At 43.1% G+C, this 18,148-nt stretch overlaps 2 protein-coding genes across 5 annotated transcripts in view; one reads left to right on the top strand and one right to left on the bottom strand.

The window, feature by feature from the left end:
* LOC110493891 (phospholipid transfer protein) overlaps window positions 1-8,981 on the top strand; it is a 40,095-nt gene extending 31,114 nt beyond the window's left edge. Inside the window, exons 16-17 of one of the 2 annotated variants that reach the window (XM_036949877.1) lie at window positions 7,861-7,944; window positions 8,414-8,981. In XM_036949877.1, the coding sequence (XP_036805772.1) occupies window positions 7,861-7,902 (42 nt within the window). In that variant the 3' untranslated portion in view covers window positions 7,903-7,944; window positions 8,414-8,981. Of the gene's footprint in view, window positions 1-7,860; window positions 7,945-8,082 lie in introns of both variants that reach the window. The other variant, XM_021568455.2, reaches the window with a different exon arrangement.
* Window positions 8,982-12,962: 3,981 nt separating this feature from the next.
* LOC110493888 (solute carrier family 12 member 5) overlaps window positions 12,963-18,148 on the bottom strand; it is a 321,210-nt gene continuing 316,024 nt past the window's right edge. For 2 of the 3 annotated variants that reach the window (XM_036949870.1, XM_021568451.2), the window contains one exon: window positions 12,963-17,634. In XM_036949870.1, the coding sequence (XP_036805765.1) occupies window positions 17,543-17,634 (92 nt within the window). In that variant the 3' untranslated portion in view covers window positions 12,963-17,542. The remainder of the gene's footprint in view (window positions 17,635-18,148) is intronic. The other variant, XM_036949871.1, reaches the window with a different exon arrangement.

The following is an 18,148-nucleotide window of genomic DNA, read 5'->3' as shown; positions in this document are numbered from 1 at the left end:
GATGGTGAATGAAAAATCTTGATCGTATTTCTCCCATCAACAAATATCTAATCACACAATGGCCTTTATACTTAAATTTCATCTGGCAGGGTACAGCAGCATGTCTTATCACAGCATGATCAAACACCCAAAGCAGACGCCATACAAAACTCCAAGGCTAGGACAACAAAACACTATCCCTGGTCTCAGATCAGTTGGTGCAGTACAGACAGCCAACTCCTATGGTTGACAAAATGGCATAAACAGATCTGGGATCAGGCTAACAAAACGCTTCAAATCAAATGTTATTGGTCACAACCACATGGTTAGCAGATGTTAATGTGAGTGTAGTGAAATGCTTGTGCTTCTAGTTCCGACCGTGCAGTAATATCTGACAAGTAATCTAACAATTTCACAACAACTACCTTATACACACGTGTAAAGCCATGAATAAAAATATGTACATATAAATATATGGAAGACGATGGCCGTGCGGCATAGGCAAGATGCAGTAGATGGTATAGAGTACTGTAGGGTATGTAAACATATAAAGTGGCATTGTTTAAAGTGACTAGTGATACATTTATTACATCCAATTTTTTATTATTAAAGTGGCTAGAGATTTGAGTCAGTATATTGGCAGCAGCCAGTCAATGTTAGTGATGGCTGTTTAACAGTTTGATGGCCTTGTGATAGAAGCTGTTTTTCAGACTCTCGGTCCCAGCTTTGATGCACCTATACTGACCTCACCTTCTGGATGATAGCGGGGTGAGCAGGCTGTGGCTTGGGTGGTTGTTGTCCTTGATTATCTTTTTGGCCTTTCTGTGACATCGGGTGGTGTAGGTGTCCTGGAGGGCAGGTAGTTTATCCCTGGTGATGCGTTGTGCAGACCTCACTACCCTCTGGAGAGCCTTATGGTTGAGGGCGGAGCAGTTGCCGTACCAGGCGGTGATACAGCCCGAAAGGATGCTCTCGTTTGTGCATCTGTAAAAGTTTGTGAATGTTTTCGGTGACAAGCCAAATTTCTTCAGCCTCCTGAGGTTGAAGAGGCGCTGCTGCGCCTTCTTCACCACGTTGTCTGTGTGGGTGAACCATTTCAGTTTGTGTACGCCGAGGAACTTAAAACTTTCCACCTTCTCCACTACTGTTCCGTCGATGTGGATAGGGGGGTGCTCCCTCTGCAGTTACCTGAAGTCCACGATCATCTCCTTTGTTTTGTTGACATTGAGTGTGAGGTTATTTTCCTGACACCACACTCGCAGTCATGGGTGAACAGGGAGTACAGGAGAGGCCTGAGAACGCACCCTTGTGGGGCCCCAGTGTTGACGATCAGCAAGGTGGAGATGTTATCTACCCTCACCACCTGGGGGCGACCCGTCAGGAAGTCCAGGACTCAGTTGAACAGGGCGGGGTCGAGACCCAGGGTCTCGAGCTTAATGACGAGTTTGGAGGGTACTATGGTCTTAAAGCAAATTGGAGTGGGTCTAGGGTGTCAGGTTGGGTGGAGGTGATATGGTCCGGTCGTCATTTAGCTCAGTTACCTTAGCTTTCTTGGGAACAGGAACAATGGTGGCCCTCTTGAAGCATGTGGGAACAGCAGACTGGGATAAGGATTGATTTAATATGTCTGTAAACACACCAGCCAGCTGGTCTGCACATGCTCTGAGGACGCGGCTAGAGATGCCGTCTGGGCCTGCAGCCTTGTGAGGGTTAACACGTTTAAATATTTTACTCACGTTGGCTGCAGTGAAGGAGAGCCAGCAGGTTTTGGTAGCGGGCAGTGTCAGTGGCACTGTATTGTCCTCAAAGCGAGCAAAGATGTTGTTTAGTTTGTCTGGGAGCAAGACATCGTGGTCTGCGACGGGACTGCCCCTTCTGCGATGCCGTTGTTTTGGGTCGCCTACTGGGATCCGATCCATTGTCTTGAGTGGTGGTCCAAACAGAGGATCCGCTTCGGGAAAGTCGTATTCCTGGTCGTAATGTTGGTAAGTTGACGTTGCTCTTATATCTAATAGTTCCCCCCGGCTGTATGTAATAAGACTTAAGATTTCCTGGGGTAATACTGCATAGTTTCCTTAAGAACGCGAAGCGAGGCGTCCATCTCTGTCAGCGCCAAACACAGGAGAAAAGATCTCCTCTGATGCCCAGAATCCTTCAATTCAAAGTCCCATTAATCTGCAATTGTTATAATGTCAAAATACATTTGGTACTCACCAAAATATGTAGTTTCACAGAGTAACTACAGTCATTACTGCCATTACACAGGGTATGTACTTCCAAAAAAAGGTCTAAATAAAAATGATCTATTGTTTCTGACCAAGTGCGCTTGAGCCAAATTTACCATTCGTTATCGCCAAAAGAATCACTCATTATTATTGCCACGCACAGGTATGCTGATCCAGCAGCAGTACAGTATCCCGAATGATCATTGATTTTATTTAGCCATTTCTTGGAAGTACACACCATGCTTAACGACAGTAATGATGATAGTTGCTCTGTGAAACTGCAATTTTTTTGGTGCATTTTTTTGGAACATAAATTAACCATTGCTCTGTGAGTGAGTAAGATTGAGCTTCATAATGATGAACACTTGAACAGGATATTTGAACATTTTGAAATGTTGTACATTTTATATACAACTAATGTTGCCTAACAGGGAGGACATTTATGAGTGAGACATTTAAAAATATATATATTTCACCTTTATTTTACTAGGCAAATCAGCTAAGAACAACACCTCTAGCACTGAGATGCAGTGCCTTAGACCACTGTGCCACTCTGGAGCTCCTAAAAGGAGTGGAGATGCCAGGGATTGAACCCAGACTAACAACATAAAACACGGGAAAATAGATACAACTGAGTGTTTATATGTTTTCCCACCAAAGAAATTATGAAGCTTATTGAATGCCATTGTAGGAAAGGGTTGTTTTCTTTAAATTGAGAATTACAACAAACTGACGTTAACTCTTCAAAGGGGGAGACACCCTGGACCCAAACTGTTACAGACCTATATCCATCCTGCCCTGCCTATCTAAGGTCTTCGAAAGCCAAGTCAACAAACAGGTCACTGACCATCTTGAATCTCACCGTACCTTCTCCGCTGTGCAATCTGGTTTCCGAGCCGGTCACGGGTGCACCTCAGCCACGCTCAAGGTACTAAACGATATCATAACCGCCATCGATAAAAGACAGTACTGTGCAGCCGTCTTCATCGACCTTGCCAAGGCCTTCGACTCTGTCAATCACCATATTCTTATCGGCAGACTCAGTAGCCTCGGTTTTTCTGATGACTGCCTTGCCTGGTTAACCAACTACTTTGCAGACAGAGTTCAGTGTGTTAAATCGGAGGGCATGCTGTCCAGTCCTCTGGCAGTCTCTATGGGGGTGCCACAGGGTTCAATTCTCGGGCCGACTCTTTTCTCTGTATATATCAATGATGTTGCTCTTGCTGCGGGCGATTCCCTGATCCACCTCTACGCAGACGACACCATTCTGTAAACTTACGGCCCGTCCTTGGACACTGTGCTATCTAACCTCCAAACGAGCTTCAATGCCATGCAACACTCCTTCCGTGGCCTCCAACTGCTCTTAAACGCTAGTAAAACCAAATGCATGCTTTTCAACCGCTCGCTGCCTGCACCCGCACGCCCGACTAGCATCACCACCCTGGATGGTTCCGACCTAGAATATGTGGACATCTATAAGTACCTAGGTGTCTGGCTAGACTGTAAACTCTCCTTCCAGACTCATATCAAACATCTCCAATCTAAAATCAAATCTAGAGTCGGCTTTCTATTCCGCAACAAAGCCTCCTTCACTCACGCCGCCAAACTTACCCTAGTAAAACTGACTATCCTACCGATCCTCGACTTCGGCGATGTCATCTACAAAATAGCTTCCAACACTCTACTCAGCAAACTGGATGCAGTTTATCACAGTGCCATCCGTTTTGTTACTAAAGCACCTTATAACCACCCACCACTGCGACCTGTATGCTCTAGTTGGCTGGCCCTCGCTACATATTCTTCGCCAGACCCACTGGCTCCAGGTCATCTACAAGTCCATGCTAGGTAAAGCTCTGCCTTATCTCAGTTCACTGGTCACGATGGCAACACCCACCCATAGCACGCGCTCCAACAGGTGTATCTCACTGATCATCCCTAAAGCCAACACCTCATTTGGCCGCCTTTCATTCCAGTTCTCTGCTGCCTGTGACTGGAACGAATTGCAAAAATCGCTGAAGTTGGAGACTTTTATCTCCCTCACCAATTTCAAACATCTGCTATCTGATCGCTGCAGCTGTACATAGTCTATTGGTAAATAGCCCACCCAATTTGACCTACCTCATCCCCATACTGTTTTTATTTATTTACTTTTCTGCTCTTTTACACACCACACTACCTGTACATGACCATCTGATCATTTATCACTCCAGTGTTAATCTGCAAAATTGTAATTATTCGCCTACCTCCTCATGGCTTTTGCACACAATGTATATAGACTCTCTTTTTTTTCTACTGTGTTATTGACTTGTTAATTGTTTACTCCATGTGTAACTCTGTGTTGTCTGTTCACACTGCTATGCTTTATCTTGGCCAGGTCGCAGTTGCAAATGAGAAATTGTTCTCAACTAGCCTACCTGGTTAAATAAAGGTGAAATAAAAAAAATAAAAAAAGTGTTATCAGGGACACACCATAAATCTTAAATAAAATACAATAATCATGAATAAAGGGTTATTGATAAGAGAAAATGTAAATAGAACTAGAAAATAATGAAGATTTAAAATGTTATTATAATGGCTTATATTTCTCATGGAAGTTGATGAATAACATCAGGGGCCATGGGAAAAATGCCTACATCCACTGAAAATGTTTTCAAAACGCATAAAATATCCCTTTAAGATGCACATGTTTGTGTTTTTAAGGTAAAGGACTCCTGACCTTATATTTAAAGTCTTTTGGAATCCACATTTTCACTAAGTAAGAAGTGATATTTCCTGGGGATAGAAAAGGCACAGCAATGTCGGAATGACCCCAGCTAACGTTAGCAACTCACCAGTAGTGAGGGGGTTTGTTGTCAGCCACATTGAAGTATCCTGAGTACTGTTTGAAGTTAGGCTGCTTTTGAAGCCCAGGGAGGAACTTTATTGTATCTGTTTCAGGTGCCCCAATAGTCCCCGACGCTCCCAACAGCAGGGTCAACCCAAATTAAACATTTTGGGGTAAAATTTCATGCAATGTTAATAATTTGTTAGTTGGAGCTCGTGATGGGTTGTCACTAGTTACGACAGCCACAAAGTAAAACTAGGCTATATCAATGAAAACAAAAATGTGTTTGTTGGTCTTAATTTAGGGTTATGACTAATGTTAGCGGTGTGGTTAACGATAGGCTTAAAATACGATTTTAAGTAGAGAAAGTGTACAAATAGGCGGGGTTTAGATATAAATATGGCTTTGTGGCTGTTGTAACTTAGTAACGACTTCGCGATGAGCTGGTCCCATGACAGCGCAATACTAGCGCGTATCAAATTGCGTAGACTGTTAGGTTCCGCACCTCAAATTGGGATGGTTGTTGGTTTGTTGTTTACTATTAGTTTCTGGTGACCCAAATTTGTATTATTTCGCATCTTGGTGGATAATTTGGCCATTGCAGTGTATGTGTCAGTTGATGAAGACAAAACAAAAAGTAAACAAACATGGGAGGCTGTTCTGCTTTGTGGGGATGCTCAGCCTCAGTCGCAAAGAAAATGCAGTTTTCCCCGTGATCCCGAAAGAAGATCAGAACTTCTACTTTGATGGCGCAACTGGAAAACACACGACCGATCGCGGCTGTGCGAGGTGACTTGAAAATACACTACTCAAAAAAATAAAGGGAACACTTAAACAACACAATGTAACTCCAAGTCAATCACACTTCTGTGAAATCAAACTGTCCACTTTTAGGAAGCAACACTGATTGATAATACATTTCACATGCTGTTGTGCAAATTGAATAGACAACAGGTGGAAAATATAGGCAATTAGCAAGACACCCCCAATAAAGGAGTGGTTCTGCAGGTGATAACCACAGACCACTTCTCAGTTCCTATGCTTCCTGGCTGATGTTTTGGTCACTTTTGAATGCTGGCGGTGATTTCACTCTAGTGGTAGCATGAGACGGAGTCTACAACCCACACAAGTGGCTCAGGTAGTGCAGCTCATCCAGGATGGCACATCAATGCGAGCTGTGGCAAGAAGGTTTGCTGTGTCTGTCAGCGTAGTGTCCAGAGCATGGAGGCGCTACCAGGAGACAGGCCAGTACATCAGGAGACGTGGAGGAGGCCGTAGGAGGGCAACAACCCAGCAGCAGGACCGCTATCTCCGCCTTTGTGCAAGGAGGAGCAGGAGGAGCACTGCCAGAGCCCTGCAAAATGACCTCCAGCAGGCCACAAATGTGCATGTGTCTGCTCAAACGGTCAGAAACAGACTCCATGAGGGTGGTAATGAGGGCCCAACGTCCACAGGTGGGGGTTGTGCTTACAGCCCAACACCATGCAGGACGTTTGGCATTTGCCAGAGAACACCAAGATTGGCAAATTCGCCACTGGCGCCCTGTGCTCTTCACAGATGAAAGCAGGTTCACACTGAGCACGTGACAGACGTGACAGAGTCTGGAGACGCCGTGGAGAACGTTCTGTTGCTTGCAACATCCTCCAGCATGACCGGTTTGGCGGTGGGTCAGTCATCCATGCGCTCACCAGAGGTAGCCTGACTACCATTAGGTACCGAGATGAGATCCTCAGACCCCTTTGAGACCATATGCTGGTGCGGTTGCCCTGGGTTCCTCCTAATGCAAGACCATGCTAGACCTCATGTGGCTGGAGTGTGTCAGCAGTTCCTGCAAGAGGAAGGCATTGATGCTATGGACTGGCCCGCCCGTTCCCCAGACCTGAATCCAATTGAGCTCATCTGGGACATCATGTCTCGCTCCATCCACCAACGCCACGTTGCACCACAGACTGTCCAGGAGTTGGCGGATGCTTTAGTCCAGGTCTGGGAGGAGATCCCTCAGGAGACCATCCGCCACCTCATCAGGAGCATGATCAGGCGTTGTAGGGAGGTCATACACATGGAGGCCACACACACTACTGAGCCTCATTTTGACTTGTTTTAAGGACATTACATCAAAGTTGGATCAGCCTGTAGTGTGGTTTTCCACTTTAATTTTGAGTGTGACTCCAAATCCAGACCTCCATGGGTTGATAAATTTGATTTCCATTGATAATTTTTGTGTGATTTTGTTGTGTAAAGAAAAAAGTATTTAATAAGAATATTTCATTCATTCAGATGTGATATTTTAGTGTTCCCTTTATTTTTTTGAGCAGTGTATATTGTAATGTTAACGCCTATTAGTTCTATTTCACCGTCCTAACAGCCATTCTGTTTCACCATCTAATTTTCTCCTACTTGTTTTCCCTCCATCTCTCTCTGGTAGACTGTCATTGCTTGAATTTGTGCTGTTGCACATGACAATGCTTTTTATGTAAATTTCCATCCAAACCAGATTTTTTTAATTTGATTTTTTACCTTTATTTAACTAGGCAAGTCAGTTAAGAACAAATTCTTATTTTCAATGACAGCCTAGGAACAGTGGGTTAACTGCCTGTTCAGGGGCATAACAACAGATTTGTACCTTGTCAGCTCAGCGGTTTGAACTTGCAACCTTCCGGTTCCTATTCCGGTTCCAATGCTCTAACCACTAGGCTACCCTGCCGCCGCAATGGAATGAGGAGAACGTCACAGAATGGTGCCCTTCAGATCGTCCCATTGTGTGTAAATTGTCATAGTGGGGTTTGTATGTGTGTCTGACATGAAGTAAGACTTTTCTCTTTGATGTCCTAGGTTCTTGACTCCAGAGGAGCTGGACAGTCCCAGAGTATTTGAGGGTCAAGAGGGAATGCATCGTAAGAGCCGACTCACATGCAGGTAAGGCTCTCAACATTGCCATCAAATGGCAAAGCTGGGTTTTGCGCCTCCATTTACAGTAGTCTGTTCTTGAACTTTAATTGAACTCATTACAGCATAAACAGCAGCACATTGACTGTTTTTTTTCTTCCTCTGCAGCAGTGCATCCCACTGCGACGGCTGCCAACCTTGGCGCAAAACTTGAACTTGTCATCACATAATTCCATGGTCACATAGTTCCATGTGGGCAATAGACCAGTTGTATACTATTATCCCTATTATAATTCTATGTACACTAATCTTCCAACATTACCATGGGTTGAAGAACTGAAGTTGGCAATTTTCAGAATTCATCAAATCACTTTTCTTTTTCTTTCATCCATAAAGGCTCTCCCAACACATTTTCACTTGATGCCTACAGATCATGAAAAGGTGTGTTACGTTCCACAGTTTTTGTGTTGTGTTTTTTTTTTGTATGTGTATGTTTCAGGAAATGGCTTCCTGGATTCCCCCAAGCAGTGGATTGGTCGGCCCCATTGCTAATTGGAGCTGACCCCACCCTCTTGTCAGAGGATACAACTGTATCCCATGACAGACTCCTTCTCCAGCTAGAAAAGCCAGTGTTCCTTTGCTGAGAGAGAGCTGATGGTTATGTTCTGTGTTTGTTGCTCAGACAGAGAGCTTATTTGTATGTCCTGTGTTGGTTGTTGCTGAGAAGGATCTGATGGTTATGTCCTGTGTTGGTTGTTGCTCAGAGACAGGCTTTTTGTTCCCAGGGGGGAAGGGGAAAGCACCTAGGGAGTGCTTAGGCAAGAGGCCTGCGGGCATACATAACCTGTAGTATTTACTGTCTATGCACACTAGGTAAGACCTGGGCCGACCTCCCCCTGTATTTTGGTTAGCGCACCAGGTGGTGCTAAAATATTTGGTAAGTAGTGGGTAGGTAGGTAAGTTTGGAGAGGGGGCTCTTTAACTTTTACTTTATTTGCTTTGGTTCTGTCCAGCCCCTTTTCCCAAAATGTACAGTGTGAAGGAATAAATTCTCAGTAAATGGTCAATTCTCTGCCTTTGTCATCCTTACCCGCACCTACAATCCCATTCATCTTTCACTCCACGGGGAGTTGAGTTGTAGCAGGGTGTTGTGTTCCCTCTTCCAAGAGGCGTACGTAGCGAGGTGTTTTTAAATCAATGCATGGTTCTGAAACGGCAATAAACAGCTTCTGCATATGATTTAATGACTATCTTTAATTGATCTCCATTCTGAACACATTCTCAATAGGCTACATTCTAGTTGTACCTTATGATTACTGGAGACATGTAAAACTAGTCATATGGCAGAAAACTGAAGCATATCAACTTTTCCACCGTGAAATGTTGGCCTTAACTTACAGGGATGAAATTTGGAGACCCAAGCCATAGGCTTCTTTAGCCATGCGCAAATTATAGTAGTAATGACCGAGCTAGGACAGACTTAGTCAACATAAATATTTGTTTAGCACTTTTGAAATTTACAGCGACAGAATTCAGAACAAGATCCGTTCTTACAGTGTACTCCATGTACACCAAGTCAGATCCGAAGGATAAATAAAATGGGGCATGTAAGCAGACAATGACATCTCTTACAATATTCGATGATTACGTTTCTCTAAAACAGGTTATAAGCTACATGTGCACCACCTAGTCAGAACACTAGATAAAACTAAGAGGGGTAAATATACCAAATTGTTAGGGTGAGGCACATGGGCTACTAACAACTTACTACACAACATACACTTAGTATTACTTGCTAGGCTACAGTATACATATCTCCCTGGCATATTACATCATCTATGCAGCAGCATACAATACATTTTTGGACTCACCTTGTTGTGCTGTGCTTGCTTGAACAGGAAAATGGTGTGGTGGTCCTTCGTGGCCAAATTCTGTCATCGAAGTCTGGTTTCTCTGGATTTATGGTGCTTTCAAAACAACTGGGAACTCGGAAAAATACAAGGTTGAATCACGATGACGTCATTGATCTTCAGGTCGTAGCTCTAGAAAGTGGCCGGATTTACAATTCTGAATTGGATGACCGTACAAAACGTATTTTCCCTTTCGGAGCTTGTTTATTCCTGACTTCCCACTTGTCTTGAACTCACTGAAGCCAAGTTGTATTGAGCACGGCACAAATCATGCTTCATTGACCGCATGGTCAATGTTGAATGATTATAATTTTAAACGTGGAAAAGAGCCCCTTAATCCCAGATTTGGGACCACACAGCCACTCCACTGAATAGCAGGCTAGTGATTGATTTGAAATGCTTGCAGTTAGCCACTGTCACTGATTCTTTCCAAACCACTCATTGTTGAATTTGCGATTTCAAACTTGTTGTGTAATGTTTATGTCCAATGGCCGATGAGCACTGATACGTTTTATCTATAATTTCTCTTCATCATTTCTCTTCATATGTCAAGGATTAAAAAGGATTTGCCAGTAGATTGTCGACTTGATTAATGATGATGTGTGCTAGCTGAGATTGTTTAATATACACTGCTCAAAAAATTAAAGGGAACACTTAAACAACACAATGTAACTCCAAGTCAATCACACTTCTGTGAAATCAAACTGTCCACTCAGGAAGCAACACTGATTGATACTAAATTTCACATGCTGTTGTGCAAATGGAATAGACAACAGGTGGAAATTATAGGCAATTAGCAAGACATCCCCAATAAAGGAGTGGTTCTGCAGGTGGTGACCACAGACCACTTCTCAGTTCCTATGCTTCCTGGCTGATGTTTTGGTCACTTTTGAATGCTGTCGGTGCTTTCACTCTAGTGGTAGCATGAGACGGAGTGTACAACCCACACAAGTGGCTCAGGTAGTGCAGCTCATCCAGAATGGCACATCAATGCGAGCTGTGGGAAGAAGGTTTGCTGTGTCTGTCAGCGTAGTGTCCAGAGCATGGAGGCACTACCAGGAGACAGGCCAGTACATCAGGAGACGTGGAGGAGGCCGTAGGAGGGCAACAACCCAGCAGCAAGACCGCTACCTCCGCCTTTGTGCAAGGAGGAGCACTGCCAGAGCCCTGCAAAATGACCTCCAGCAGGCCACAAATGTGCATGTGTCTGCTCAAACGGTCAGAAACAGACTCCATGAGGGTGGTAATGAGGGCCCAACGTCCACAGGTGGGGGTTGTGCTTACAGCCCAACACCATGCAGGACGTTTGGCATTTGCCAGAGAACACCAAGATTGGCAAATTCGCCACTGGCGCCCTGTGCTCTTCACAGATGAAAGCAGGTTCACACTGAGCACGTGACAGACGTGACAGAGTCTGGAGACGCCGTGGAGAACGTTCTGTTGCCTGCAACATCCTCCAGCATGACCGGTTTGGCGGTGGGTCAGTCATCCATGCGCTCACCAGAGGTAGCCTGACTGCCATTAGGTACCGAGATGAGATCCTCAGACCCCTTTGAGACCATATGCTGGTGCGGTTGCCCTGGGTTCCTCCTAATGCAAGACGATGCTAGACCTCATGTGGCTGGAGTGTGTCAGCAGTTCCTGCAAGAGGAAGGCATTGATGCTATGGACTGGCCCGCCCGTTCCCCAGACCTGAATCCAATTGAGCACATCTGGGACATCATGTCTCGCTCCATCCACCAACGCCACGTTGCACCACAGACTGTCCAGGAGTTGGCGGATGCTTTAGTCCAGGTCTGGGAGGAGATCCCTCAGGAGACCATCCGCCACCTCATCAGGAGCATGACCAGGCGTTGTAGGGAGGTCATACAGGCACATGGAGGCCACACACACTACTGAGCCTCATTTTGACTTGTTTTAAGGACATTACATCAAAGTTGGATCTAGGATGTGTTATTTTAGTGTTCCCTTTATTTTTTTGAGCGGTGTATATGTTTTACCTCTTTTTCTTCCCAATTGGTAGTTATAGTCTTGTCTCATCGCTGCAACTCCCGTACAGACTCGGGAGAGGCGAAAGTCGAGAGCAATGCATCCTCCAAAACACAACCCAACCAAACCGCACTGCTTCTTGACACAATGCACACTTAACCCGGGTCAGCCGCACCAATGTGTCGGAGGAGACACCTGACTACCGTGTCAGTGTGCACTGTGTCCAGACCGCCACAGGAGTCGCTAGTGCGTGATGGGACAAGGACACCCCTGCCGGCAAAACCCTCCCCTAACCCGGACTATGCTGGGCCAATTGTGCGCCACCCCATGGGTCTCCCGGTTGCTGCCGGCTGCGACAGAGTCTGGACTCAAACCCAGAATCTATAGTGCTACAGCTAGCACTGTTGTGCAGTGCCTTAGACCACTGCGCCACTTGGGAGGCCGCTAGCTAAGATTTTGAAAGTAGGATGTTGATATGATCAGTCCAATCAAAGCTACTGTACATATAACGTGATTTGCCTTCTTGGATGGGAACTTCTAATGTAACTCTATGGCAGCACCCAAGGGGCTAGAATTTTCTAGCTCTACCCTTAGACTTGGCGGTGACATAGTGTCCCAATGAGTGACAGAACACTGAGCCAATCACGGCGCAACGCTCCGTATTTTCTGCCGGCTTGCCCCACCACCACAGAAAGCACTGAGCTACACCTGCATTTTGGAGCTGCCTTATTCAAGAAAACAAAAAAGAGACCATGTTAGTATGCAGCTTTATTAACTCAATGATATCTATATATTTTTTACATTGTTTGCAAACTGATATGTGACACGTATTAATGCCAAAATAACATGCAAAACAGCCCTGTTTTTTTTTGGGGGGGGGGGGGGTTTTGCAAAAAATATGGGTCTCAAACAGGTGGGGCTCTGAATGACGGGTCGCCACTGGTTGGGAAATGAATCATTATGGAACACAGGTCATACGTAGCAGCTTAAACCTAGAGCGTGGCGCGTGGTTCACGACTGGACCGTTGTCATCATAGTTACATGATTAGTGAGGATTATTAGGGTAGATTTATAGCACTACTGTTCAACCCCTATTGTACAGTTCTCACCTTGCAATATCTCATGGATTAAACAATTGAATATGGCAACTTCAGGATGAATCAAACCACCATTTTTTATTCACCAATATATTTTGTGCTTAAAGGCTCTCCAAACCTGTTTATTTTATTATAAATACTTATCTAACCCTAAATCATATGCAAGATCAGAGTATCTTTTTTTTTATAAATCAACCCTCTACTGTGATTTTTTCCCCAAAAAAATTGAGAAAAGAAAAACAACCAAATAGTTTTACTGCACGCCAAAACTGCCCTTGCACATACTTAAAGTGAAAGGATGAAAATTAAATGAAAAGTTAGTATATAATTGCAGTGAAAAACTGCAGAGTAATGTCAAGATCTGATCTAGATATCCCACTATCACCCAGATTTTACTCCAACTGGCTGCAGTACACACTCATACCACCCAGAGGAAGCTATGAATCGGTGTGTAAACTGGGCAAGTTAGTTTTTATTAAACACTGATTATGTCCTCTAACCTTCAATCACAACAAGTGTTAGCTCTAGATAAAGTGCTTTTCTGTCTCAGCCACCACAGAGGAGATGAACACAAAATAACTTTATGGTCCATAAGACCTGGCTCTAAACATTCTAATGAGCACACTACCAACTTGTCAGTTGTTAATGTGTTCCAATGAAAAACAACAATGTTATACAACCAAATGAAAAATGATTCCCCAAGTAAAAAACAATATTGCACACAATCTTACAAAACGCTAAGACTTTGTCCACAGTGATAAAACAGTGTACAACAAAGGACAACAAACATCGCCATAGGCTACTGTTTTTGACTGCAGTGTTATATACAAAGCAAAAGGAACATCTCTCAGGCCCATCTATTCAACGCATAAACTCATATTACGTTACGCAACATTAATTTAGCAAGATTGACAACAATATTGTGAACTTATACTTTTTTTTGCAAAATACTTGTTTTCAATGTCTAACTATGTAACCACGAGGCAATCATTCTCAAGCTCTTTTTTCTGTGACCAAAGCAACATCTTGTAGTTTAATCACAGACCCCCAAAGGGAGCCCTAGTGTAGATGGAGGACACTCCCCTTCCAAACCACTTGCCTTGTACATATAAGTCATCACACCATATACCACTGAAACAAATATTTCCACATAAGACCATGCAAACAGTAATTATAAAACACATTGGAAATTCAAACAAACTAATTTCCCATAAATCCTTTTTTTCACCAACATTTGAGATATTTTCTTTATAAATAGATTAAAGGCTCAGTCAATGCAGGCAATGTTGTAGTAAAATTCCAAAATAGCCAAGTATTTTGAAAGTTGATATGAGTGTCTATTAATCAAATTGTGTAATAATAGGAGAGAGTCATATGGTTGTAGTCATATATTGGCCATATGTAAAAACTAGCAGTGGCTAGACCAGTCGCTAGAGTTTGCTCTAGTAAGAGATCTGATGTAACTGGCAGAGAACTGCCAGTGAATTGCAGTTAACATTTCACACATCAATCAAAATGTAAAACAAAGAACTTTACTATCTTTAAGTTCTAACAACACTTTATTGCACGATTGTTGTCAATTCAACTTGATAAACGTTCAAAGTTGCAGTCTGGGCTAAGAGTTTCTCTAGACTAAATGTGGATTGAAGAGGATGGAATAATCAAAAGTGCCATTTGTGAAAATAATAAAAAAGCACTGGGGAGGGGGGGGGACTGCCCCCGGACTCCCAAACAAATTGCACCCTAATGGTATAAGTATTGCCTCAAGATACTGTATAATATATTCAGGAAAGTTCTCTTCCAAAGCTGAAAATGACTCCTGTCCAGAAAGACTCTCAGGTCAATAGTTAATAGGTAAAGCCAGGTCAAGTCTTGGAGGAGACAAACCACCAGCATTGATATGTATTTCTATATATGCCTACCCTTTTTCTGATATCTTTTGTATGTTCCTTTAGATGTGTTCATTTACAAATAACTCTAATACCAACAGAATTCACAACATATGAGTCTGACTTTCAAACAACACTTTAAACATACATACTGGGTTCAACAGCTCTATAAACTAGTATAATTTGTTGTTTTGAACCCTCTATTATATATATATATATATATATATATATATATTATATATATTTTTTCGTAGTTCCACTACAAGTGCAAGTGACTTTCAAAACACAAAATAAATACATGATGATAGTTGTCATTGTGATATATTAATAAATTCCTTAGACATATGAAATCTACATACAAAATAGATGAGTAAAAAAATAAATAACATGAATATGTGAGACCAAATTTCAGCTATTGCACATTCCTTTCAAAATGCACTTTATACGTCTTTGTTGTAATTAGCTAATAATCCATTCATTGTCAGGGCCATACATATTGGCTCAAATCTATGCCAATTTTGTGGATACGAAATCACATATTTGGATTATACTGCATAGGGTTCAGTGTTACGGATGGGGTGAGTATCATAGCTGTGTAACCCTTTTCCATTCCATCACTTTTTATATCTATTACTATTTAATTGCACACTAACCCTTCAACCTAATGCACAATTTGTACTCTGTAATTTAAATCAATATTAGACTTTCATAGATCGATTTAATTTTAAAAATATTTTTTTTATATGGCACATGTAAACATATCTAAATTTGGCAAAACAACATATATTTTTTTGCGATAATTAAAATTATATCTCTATTATATAAATATGCATAACCTTTGTCTATAAACATAAACAACATTTTGTTTTCTAGGTGGAAAAATGTTCATTTAATGAACTGGTAAATTCATTAAATCACCTGTTGCACAGTGGGGGACAGTGCAGGTGCAGTACTCGTCAGGGATACAGTGAAAGTTACCATAGTGATAGGAGCCTAAGCCATCCAAAAGCAGTTTTGAACCGACCCGTTGAGAGAAGGAACATTTTCTCCACTAGAAGCTTTTTAGTAAGTCACAAACATACTACACTCATAATTAACAACGCGTCAGAGCTTTTACACTATTTACAGTGATCCACACTGGGGTCAAGGGGTGTGGGTGTCTGACAATGATGAACTCACTGCTCATAATATTTCCCTGTCTCGTTTCAGTTTCTCGTTCTTAGTGGAAAGGTCATCTGACATAAGAGCAGGGGCTCTTTTTCAATTGTCTTTCCTCGATTCTTTGTCTCTCCTCTGTCCAAGGAGGCGAGCAAAGGGGATAGTAGGAATCAAGGAAATAACATTGAGAAAGAGCCCCTGCTTTTCTGTCAGATTACCTTTCCGCTAAGAACGCTCCTCACAGTTTAACAACGTATCAATATCTTAAATCAAGCTAGCCTTGTTGTTTTTGGCACTAACAGTGGCTGGATCTAGACGGGACACATAGACACTTAGAAAGGGGGAAAAGGGAGAAGTATAAATATGATGACAGTGTGAGAGCAAAAACAAAGTACAGCGGCATGAGGACGACATGTTGCAGAGTACTCAAGATGAGGTCAAAGTTCATAGAGCATGATCTATGTCATCACGGAGGCTTGTTCGTTTCTCTCCCATCTTCCTCCAAACTTTGTTCCTTCGTTCACAACTTACCCTGATTAAAAGAATGACCAAGTTCTCTTCAAACCACCAACCATGACCATGGGTAGCAGTCTTTCTCGACGGTGGTCATCTCCGCACTTAATGAACAGGGTTTCCCACAGGAGTCTTTTCGTATTCTGTCTTCGCTGTGGTTTCGCAGGGTCTTATATACACGACTAGCTACACAACGTCAACATCCTCAGTTCTCCACTGACCACTGTTCAGTCTTGCGTTAGGCTACTCCATGTTGATAGGTAGGTGACTCCAAATCGATGGCACTCTAAAACATCCCCTCATAACAAACCACAATTGGATGAATGAGACACTTAAGCTGCGTCTACACAGGCATCCCAATTCTGATATTTTTTCCAATAATTGGTCTTTTGACCAATCATATCAGATATTTTTCAGAGCTTATCTGATTGGTCAAAATACCTACTGAAGAAAACATCATAATTGGGCTACCTGTGCAAACGCAGCCTTAAACACACGCAGACACACACATCCCACTGAACAACCCAGCTCACCTAACCCTCTGTATCCTTGACTCCATAACCAAGTGACCAGTGGATTGACCAATAGGCAGCTATGAATAGCACAAAGGGTGTGGACCTGGACAGTGATGGCTACCTGCAATCAGCAGAGGGCAGTATTTCACGCTATTTCATTTCAGAGTACTGATTGATAATCTTGCTGGGTGAATTGGAAGTGGACTAAACCTTTCCTTTGTAGGTTATTTGGGTCACAGACAGGGGGAGGCGAAGTCTCTGAGCGATCTGCTCTAGATGATATGTGGTCTGGATATGAAGCTAAAAGAGGCTACCTCTGACATCTTATAGGACCGGAAAAGGCTCTAAAGTGTGTGAGGTAATCTAAATAGCATCCTACTAGTCTGAATAGATTCTGTGTTTGTGTGTGTGAGAGTGTGTTTTAAGGCAAACAGAAGATAGCGTGAAGAGACGCAAGGTGAGATGGGGTATTGCTTGGGTGTGAGCGGAGTGTCTGACAGAAACAAATGGAAGGGGGGATCAGGGACTTGGGGGGGCGGGGGGGGGGGGCTGCTCTCTCAAGAGTAGATGGTGATGACCTCACGACCGCCACCGCGAACCAGGAGAACCCTGTTGAGACCTTCAGTCAGGACCTCCAGGAACTCCATGTCTGAGAGGGCGCAAAAGATAAGGAAAACAACTAACTGGTGCACCTCTGTAGCGTTATGCTTACTTTTACTAGTAGCCAGATACTTACTTGTTTTAATATTTATTTTATTAAAATGTTTACCTACCTCCAACATTTTTTTATAATAATTTCTCTCTTTATTATAAATTGTTTTTTAATGTATTTTTTTTATTCCAATTACTTTTTTGTATATATATTTTTTATTTGACCCCCTTTTCTCCCCAATTTCGTGGTATCAAATTGTTAATAGTTACTATCTTGTCTCATCGCTACAACTCATGCGTCCTCCGAAATACAACCCAACCAAGCCGCACTGCTTCTTAACACAGCGCGCATCCAAGCGCGCATCCCGGAAGCCAGCCAGCCGCACCAATGTGTCGGAGGAAACACAGCGCACCTGGCGACCTGGTTAGCGTGCACTGCGCCCGGCCCGCCACAGAAGTCGCTAGTGCGCAATGAGACAAGGATATCCCTCCCGGCCAAACCCTCCCTAACC

Source organism: Oncorhynchus mykiss, chromosome 17, assembly GCF_013265735.2.
Source record: "Oncorhynchus mykiss isolate Arlee chromosome 17, USDA_OmykA_1.1, whole genome shotgun sequence".
NCBI lineage: Eukaryota > Metazoa > Chordata > Actinopteri > Salmoniformes > Salmonidae > Oncorhynchus > Oncorhynchus mykiss.
Note: the sequence above shows the minus strand (reverse complement) of the source record. Positions and strands in the feature narration are given on the sequence as shown.